At 56.3% G+C, this 8518-nt stretch overlaps 1 protein-coding gene across 1 annotated transcript in view; it reads right to left on the minus strand.

Moving 5' to 3' along the window:
- Larp1 (La ribonucleoprotein 1, translational regulator) overlaps positions 1-5536 on the minus strand; it is a 64063-nt gene extending 58527 nt beyond the window's left edge. The window contains 2 exon segments of the mRNA XM_048334282.1: positions 4847-4985; positions 4987-5536. Of these exon segments, the coding sequence (XP_048190239.1) occupies positions 4847-4985; positions 4987-5280 (433 nt within the window). The 5' untranslated portion in view covers positions 5281-5536.
- Between the last annotated feature and the right edge of the window lie 2982 nt (positions 5537-8518).

Here is an 8518-nt window from a genome sequence, read left to right on the forward strand (position 1 = left end):
TAAGGCCACTGTCCCCTTTGCTGGCCAAGGAGTAGAACATGATCAGAAGTAGAATTAATGCCCATGATAATGCTAATCATTCATTGCAGAAATATCTTAAAACAGAGTTTACTAAATGCTATTTACATTTACAAGTGCTTCTGCTGTGCCTGGCACTATACTATGGGTATTATAAAAATCTCCACCTTTAGTTCTCACAACACTTTGAAGCAGCAATTATTATTCTGTGGTGAAGATTGAGTAACACTGGTTAAGAAAGGTCAAGTAATTCACCCAAGAATGCCCAGCAAGTTATAAGCAGAGATAGTACTCAAAGTGCAAACCAGATTATAATTCAGGGCCACAACCTTCCATCTACTTTATGCGGGGCAGTTTAATGTGGTGGAGGACCTCTGGTGTCCTATGGATTAGCTAGATTGTTTTTCTCCTTTACTCTGTGAATCAGTTTGCCTTTTTTTTTTTTTTTTTGCCAGTCCTGGGGCTTGAACTCAGGGCCTGGGCTAAGGCTAGCAGTATATCACTTGAGCCACAGCTCACAGCACACTTCTGGCTTTTTCTGTTTATGTGGTGCTGTGGAATCTAACCCAGGGCTTCATGCATGTGAGGCAAGCACTCTACGGCTAAGCCACATTGCCAGTACTTAAGTTTCCAGGAAAAAAAAAATGCCAGGAGCATAAACACTTAAGACCTCGACTTTAGCCAGGTGCTGGTGGCCCACACCTGTAATCCTAGCTCCTCAGGAAGCTGAGATCTGAGGAACACAGTCCCAAGCCAGCCCCAGGAGTAAAATCCATGAGACTTATCTTCAATAAACTACTTAGGAAAGGCTGGAAGTGGTGCTGTGGCTCAGGTGGTAAGGTATAGTGCCCAGGCCCTAAGTTCAAGCCCCAGGACTAGCAAAAAAAAAAAAAAAAATACTCAGACTTTGTCTTCCACTCTAGCACAACTTTTTGTTATTTTTTACTATATCAATTTGGAGGTGTACACACAACAAACCCACCAATTACCCCTACTGGTTGAGTAGAGACTTGCACTGCACACGCAGAAGCCACAGTGCAATTTCAGTTCAGTTAGGTTGTCCTCCACAGCCTTAAGCAGATACGCCCTTCCCCAAGAGTCTTTACAAAAATAGCAAATCAACTAGCGCTTAGTTAAGGCTTCATCTTTGGGTCACCAACTAACCTTAACTTTTATCTAAACCATGTTTAAACCTTATCCATACCGTGTTAATTTATAGACAAACAAAAAGTCATTTTCTTTTTAGTATTTTTATTGTAGGAATGCACCACTACATTCAGCCAGTTTTGGGGTATGTGTGTGCCAATCATGGAGCTTGAACTCGGAGCCTGGGCACTTTTTTGCTCAAGGATAGTGCTCTACCACTTGAAGCCACAGCTCCACTCCTAGCTTTTGGTGGTTAGCTGGAGATAAGAGTCTCAGATTTTCCGGCCTAGGCTGGCTTCAAACTGTGATTCTCACTCAGATTTCAGCCTCCTGAGTAGCTAGGATTATAGATGAGAGCCACTGACTCCCCACTCATTCATCCCAGAGGGTAATGATACAACATATGAAAACGAACTGCATTCTGTTTGACCCCGTTTCACAGTTGGAAAAAAAACCCTCAGATCCAGAGTAAAGTCCCTGAAAATCTTTAGTCTCGGGGCTAGGGATATGGCCTAGTGGCAAGAGTGCTTGCCTCATATACATGAGGCCCTGGGTTCGATTCCCCAGCACCACATATACATAAAATGGCCAGAAGTGGCGCTGTGGCTCAAGTGGCAGAGTGCTAGCCTTGAGCAAGAAGAAGCCAGGGACAGTGCTCAGGCCGAGTCCAAGCCCCAGGACTGGACAAAAAAAAAAAAAGAAAAAGAAAAAGAAAACCTTTGGTCTCTAACATCTATTAACAGCTACCACATGTCATACACTAAGTAATTTGCATATATGTGTGCATGTATCACCATAGTGCACACTCACAATATCTATAAATCAGGCACATCATAAATCTCTATTACACACACAGATGGGAAAGGTGAGACAGGATGGTTATAATAACTTGCACAGGAGTCACTGCTCGTAATAGGTGGCAGAGCTAGCATTTGAGCCTATGAGGTTTGATCCCAGCACCTGTGCTGTGCCTTCTTTTAACTTAAGACACACTGGATCTCAGAAAAGGGTGTGGTTGGAATGGGGGGGGGAATCAAACATGTGCAAAATATTGTAGTGGAGGAAGTGTCCAAAAGACAAAACACAAGTCTCAAGATTTAAAACTACAAATCTAGGACTTGGACGCTTAAACCAGAAGAAAGAATCACACAAGAAAGGAGAGAGATCATAAAACATATTTTATTACTAGTTACTGCTGTGTCCCTCAAAGAACTAAAAACACCAGCATCTGAGCCAAAAGGAGAGCTAAAAATAGGCATCTGCAGCAAGCTTTGGAAAGCTTTTAGCATGGTTATGAGGCACTCATTTGTGTAGACTCCTAAAAACATATGCATCACAGAACACAAAAACTTTCAAGACCACACAGCCACTCCACTGGTGTCACATTTAAATGTGTCCAGACTACAAATAAAACTAGGACTGAAAAGGGCCTTGGGGATCCATGTTGGCTCCAGAGATAAGGCCATTACCTCAACCTTACCAGCCAGACGACCCAATCGCAGAGTTCTCCCTCAAAAAAAGCACCCAAGCCCTTACAAGAGGTTTAAACCAAGAAGCTACTGGATCCATTCAGAGTCTATCTGTCAATGACTACTCCAGAGTTGAAACCTATGAGCAAAGCTCTCCTGGTTAAAGATTCCCGAAAAACAAGAACAGAACAAATCTACCCAAGTCAGAATTTTTGCTCTGGGCATTTAAAACAAGCCAGCTTATCCCCTCTCAGGGAAAGCCGTGTACTGGGCCCTTCTTCCCACGATCAATAAGCTATCAAGCCCTGCCTCCCCCCACCCCCGGACTTAACACAAAATGCCAGGTCAGGCACCCAACACCACCTGATGTCATGGCTGATTTAAAACCCACAAGGCAGGTTCACCATGAGCTAGGCAGCAGCAAGCAGCCAGGGTGAGTAGCCCCATTTAAACTTCTAAGGAGTGTTCGCTCCTGGGGATGATGATTATAACTCTGAGTTTAAAGGGGGGGGGGGGGAAGGAAAGGACCAAAGACAGTCTTAAAAGTTGTTTTTCCTCACGCTGTGGGTGGAGGGGAGGGATCTGAAAGAAAATGGAGGTTGCAGCACTTGCCCTTTGCGCGAACCGGGTCTGGAAGAGGGCGAGAGCACGCGGCGAGGCCCGACACGAGCCCTCCCTCCACCTGGGGAGAGAAGAGAAGGCCGACCCGCCGCTAACAGGGGCGGCCTCCCCGGTTCCCCAGGAGTCGGAGCGAGGCTGCTCTCTCGGAACGTGCAAGACAAGTCTCCCCCCAACTTTCCCCATCCTCCCGGGATAAACCAAGGGGGAGGGGGGGGGGGCTCCGAGAGGTGTTGTAAGCGAGCGCGGGGCCATGGCTCTCCCGAGAGGAGCCCAGGGTGTCACCGCGGCGCCCGGCCCGTGCGCTGGGAAGAGGCGGGGAGCGGCCGGCGCGCCCCCATGCCCGCCCGCCGGCCGGCCGGCCTCCATGTTCCGCACGTGTCCCTCCGCACGCCGACCCCAACCCCACCGCGAGCGCCCACCCGGGGCAGGGCAGGACAGGGCAGGGCAGGGCGGGGCGGGACGAGATGGACCCGGGGCGCACCCGTCCGCCCGTGGAGGAGGCGGCCCCCCGCGTCGTCCCCGCGGCGGAGGAATGCCGGGAAGCGCGGGGCGCCCCACACGCTCGCACGCGCCGCCGTCCTTCCATCTGCCCGGGCCTCCCCGGCACCCGGTGACGCCGCCACCGCCGCCGAACGCCAACCCCGGGCGGTCGCGAGCAGCCCGCGGGGCCGCCGGCGCGGCGCATGGCGCCCAACTGTCACCCGCCCGGGCCCGGCGTGGCTCGGCCCGGCCCGACCCGGCCTCGGCGCGGCCACTCCCTCCCCCGCCGCACACGCCCCTCGCGTCGCCGCAGGCCCCGCACCCGCTCGCATCTTCCCGCACACGCTGGCTCCAAGGCGGAAGACGGGCAAGATCGGAGGGGGGGGGAAGGGAGGGAGGGAAACCACCGGATTCAATGACTCGCCTTTCCCTCCGCCCAGCAAATGGCGACCCTCTCAAGCCCCCCCTTACCCCACAGGCCCCCCCTTCACTCGAGGCCCAAACTTAACTAAACTCAAAAAAAAAAATTCATCCCCAATCCGTGCGGCCGGCAGGAAAACTCCACGCCGGGCGCAGGGCCGCCCGTGACAGAGGCTTCATGAAACATTTACAACATGGGGACGGCTCGCCAGGCCACCCAAACCGGGAGCGTGTGGGGGGGGGGGTGGCGCACAGGGGTTTTCCTCCCGAAAGGTTCAAGTCTCATCCCCGTACCCACGAGGAACCTGCTGGTGCGGGGCGTGGGGGTGGGGAAGGCCCGCTCAGGAAAGGGAGGACACGAGGCCCTTCCCGCGAAACCCACACCCCTCCCCGGCCAAGTAGGCCCCGAGCACGCCGTTGCCCACTAACCGCTGCGGCCCAAGCGGAGGCCCACGGCCTCTCCAAGGCCTGGGGGGGAGGGGAGGGGGGCCTCGATGCCCCCCCCTCCCCAGCGAGCGCGGCGGGGGAGGGCGCGGAGAACTCCCTAGAAGCCCCCGAAAGCCCTCGCCATCATCATCATCGTCACCCAAATCCTAAGTCACCATCACCACCAGCAGTGGTGGCTGCCGGGGAAGGGGAACCCCCCCCTCCACACACACACCGGATCCAGGAGAGCAAGCGGAGACACCCACCTGGAGGGGACTGTCCGTTCACGGTGGCGAGGACCGGCGGCAGCGCGTTCTTAGTCCACGGGTTCACCTTGGGCGGGGGTGCTTCCACGAAGTCTCGGCGGGCGCCCGGAGCTCCTCCGCCCGCGCCCGGCTCGCCGCCCGCCGCCGCCCTCCTCGCCGTCGCTGAGCGCCGGGCCCTCGGCGCCCGGAGGCTGCGGCGGCCGCGGGCTCTCGCGCTCCGGAGGCCCGGCGGCGCCTTCCTTGGGCGGCTTGGCGCAGGGCGGCCGAGGTCTCCGGGCGCCGCCGTCAGGCTCCCCCCCGCCGACGTCGTTCGCCCCGGGCTCGCCCTTGCCTTCGGGCGTCAGCGGCGGCTTTTTCCTCACCAGGCCCCCGTGCTCTTCGGCCTGCAAGAGCGGGGCGCCCCCCGGCAGCAGCGGCTCCACCTGAGTGGCCATCTGCGCGCCCGCCCCTCCCGGAGAAGCCGGGCGCGCCCGAGGTGGCCTCCCCCGCCTCGAACTCGGCTCGCCGGGCGCCCGCGACGCCTTCCTCCGGAGCGCCGGGTCCCAGTCGCTGACGGAGCGGGGTCGGGGTTCACGCTAGGCGCGGCCCCCTTCCTGGCCGAAGGCAGCCGCCGTAGATCCGAGGCCCGCTGGCGGGGCGGGGGGGGGAGAGGAGGAGGAGAGGATGGCCCCCCACTCTGCGGTCCAGGCCTCCTCGGCGCGCGTCCCCCCCCGCCCGATCCTCACGCGGCGGCGCCCCCACCCCGAACCCGGGCCGGCCTCTCGTCTCGTCCCGTCCCTCCCTCCCCCCCGCCCCCGGGGCGGCCCGGGCTTCCCGGCTCCGGGGGGGCTGCAGCAATATGGACGGACGGGGGGAGAGGAGCGGCGAGCGGCGGAGCAGACCACGCGATCCGCGGCAGGCGGCGGGCGGGCGCGCGCCTCGCGACGCGGCGGCGGGCAAGGGGAGGGGACGGCGCGGCGGGGGCGCGCCCGCCAGGCCGGCCCTGGGCGCCGGGGCGCGCCGGGCGGAGGGGCCGCGGGAGCGCGCGCGTAGGGCCGCGCGCGCGCTCTCGCGCTCTCTCTCGCTCGGCCCCGCCCCTGGCCTGCGATTCCAGCGAGCACCTCCGAGACTGCGAGGTGGGAGGGGGGGAGAGGGGAGGGAGGCCCAGGGGGGTGCGCCGACCTGACGGGGGCGAGCACGTGCCTGATGCAATTCGGGAGTGAGCCGGGGGGGAGGGGGGGGGCGACGCAGGGGGGCTGGAACGCTGGGGGTGGAGAGGGGGAGGTGTCTTAAAGGGCCAGCGCCCGCGAAGACCGCAGGTGGAGCACATGGAGCCAGGCCACGCGGCCGGCGGGGCCTGCCAGCGCCCTTTAGATGGCGTGCCGGGGTTTCGGGGAGCCGGGTTGCGGAAGGAGTCTTTAAAGTCATCCCGGATTGCAAAGATACCGAAGCCAGGGTTGAGGGGTCTTGATCCGCCCCAGGGCACACCCACTCCGGGCGGTCGGGTGCCTGGAGGACTTGGCCCGGGGTGGGGGGGTGGGGGGGCAGCCGCCTGGGTGACCTTGGGCCAGCGGTCCTGCTCTCTCCTCCTGGCTGAACTCCTTCCTTTGCCAGGCCCGACTACTGGGACACCGGGACAGTCATGGGTTCGATTCCCGTCCGACCTGGAGGGGACGGGCGACAAGCTCTTTCTCACAAGTGCTTCTCCCCCCCCCCCCCAAACAAGGGTATTTATGGACAGGAAATGTCTTCTCTTTCAAGTGTGTTTTCTTTTTCCCCTAAAGAATTGCTTTGAGCAGAGTTGAACCAAAAGCTTCAGTGGGACTCCAGATATCTGAGGTTTTTGTTGTTTAATTTTAATATCCTGGCCCCTTTACCCCCAATATCCTTTACCACTTGGCAGTACTCAAGAGTTCCCTTCCCTGCACCTCAGTTCCCCCCACACCATTGGAAAGTAAAGAAGCGACTTAGGACAGCGGGGCTTCAAACTTAGGCGGCGCCATCGATTCGATAAATATTTGCTGACCCTGTACCGAGGCGGGCCCGCAGGGTTCTAGGAAGCCCAGCTTCCCTAAGCCAAGCTACCTGCTGCTCATCCTAGTAAGTTGGGAAGTGATAAGTGCTTGTTGGGTGTTTGTAAAGATAATCATTACTGCAGTGGTCAGACAAAATGGGATACTTGAGGTGATGTGGGAAGACACTCCCCCACCCCTACCCCCAAAGTATTGGAAATCAGACACAGTCTGGGATTGGACTCAGAAATCTGCAATTGGCTGGGAATATGGCCTAGTGGCAAGAGTACTTGACTTGTATACATGAAGCCCTGGGTTCAATTCCCCAGCACCACATATACAGAAAACGGCCAGAAGTGGCGCTGTGGCTCAAGTGGCAGAGTGCTAGCCTTGAGCAAAAAGAAGCCAGGGACAGTGCTCAGGCCCTGAGTCCAAGCCCCAGGACTGGCAAAGAAAAAAAAAGAAATGTACCCAAGGCCTAACGTATGAAAGTGTAACCTCTCTGTGCATCACTTTGACAATAAAGAAGAGGAAAAAAATAGCAAAAAAAAAAAAAATCTGCAAGACTGTCCCACTTGAACCACAGCTCCCCATGGTCCCACGCCACACTAGGAGTGAGTGGCACTGGCTCCTTACTCGCTGCCATCCACCTGCTCACCTGCTCAAGACCTAACAGCCACCAGGTACCAGGGGAATCAAGCCTGTAATCCCACTTAGGCAAGAGGCTGAGATCTGAGAATCAGGGTTCAAACTCAGCCCTGGTGGGAAAGTCCATAAGACTTTTTTTTTTTTTTTTGTCATGGAGCTTGAACTCAGGGCATGGGTGCTTTACCCTGAGCTTTTTTGCTTAAGACTAGCATTCTACCACCTGAGCCACAGCTCCACCTTTTTTTTTTTTTTTTTTGCCAGTCCTAGGGCTTGGACTCAAGGCCTGAGCACTGTCCCTGGCTTCTTTTTGCAAGAGCTAGCTAGCACTCTACCACTTGAGCCACAGCGCCACTTCTGGCTATTTCTATATATATGATGCTGAGGAATGGAACCCAGTGCTTCATGTATGCCAGGCAAGCGCTCTACCACTAGGCCATATTTCCATTCTCCCCCGCCCCCCTTCCTTTTAGGTAATTAATTGAAGAGTCTTATGGCCTTTCTTGCCCAGGTTGGCTTCAAACTGTGATCCTCAGATCTCCGGCTCTTGAGTAGCAAGGTTATAAGCGTGAGCCACTGGTAGCAGGTTCTAAGCCTTTTTTTTTTTTTTTTTTTTTTGGTAAGTCATTGGGGCTTGAATTCTGGGCCTTGGCACTGTCCCTGAGCTCTTGAGCTCAAGGCTAGCACTCTACCACTTGAGCCACAACGCCACTTCCAGTTTTCTGGTGGCTCATTGGAAATAAGAGTCTCATGTACTTTCCTGCCCAGGCTGGCTTTGAAACAATATCCTCAGATCTCAGCCTCCAGAGTAGCTAGGATGACAGGTGTGAGACACTGGCACCCGGCTCATGAGACTTTTATATTCAATTAAACACCAAAAATCCAGAAGTATAGCTTTGATTCAAATGGTAGAGAAGTAGCCTTGAGCAAAAAAGCCAAGGGAGAGTGCTTAGGCCTTGAGTACAAACCCTCATACCAGCACACACACACACACACACACACACACACACACACACACACACACAGTGACAAAAAA

This window comes from Perognathus longimembris, chromosome 25 (genome assembly GCF_023159225.1).
Source record: "Perognathus longimembris pacificus isolate PPM17 chromosome 25, ASM2315922v1, whole genome shotgun sequence".
Taxonomy (NCBI): domain Eukaryota; kingdom Metazoa; phylum Chordata; class Mammalia; order Rodentia; family Heteromyidae; genus Perognathus; species Perognathus longimembris.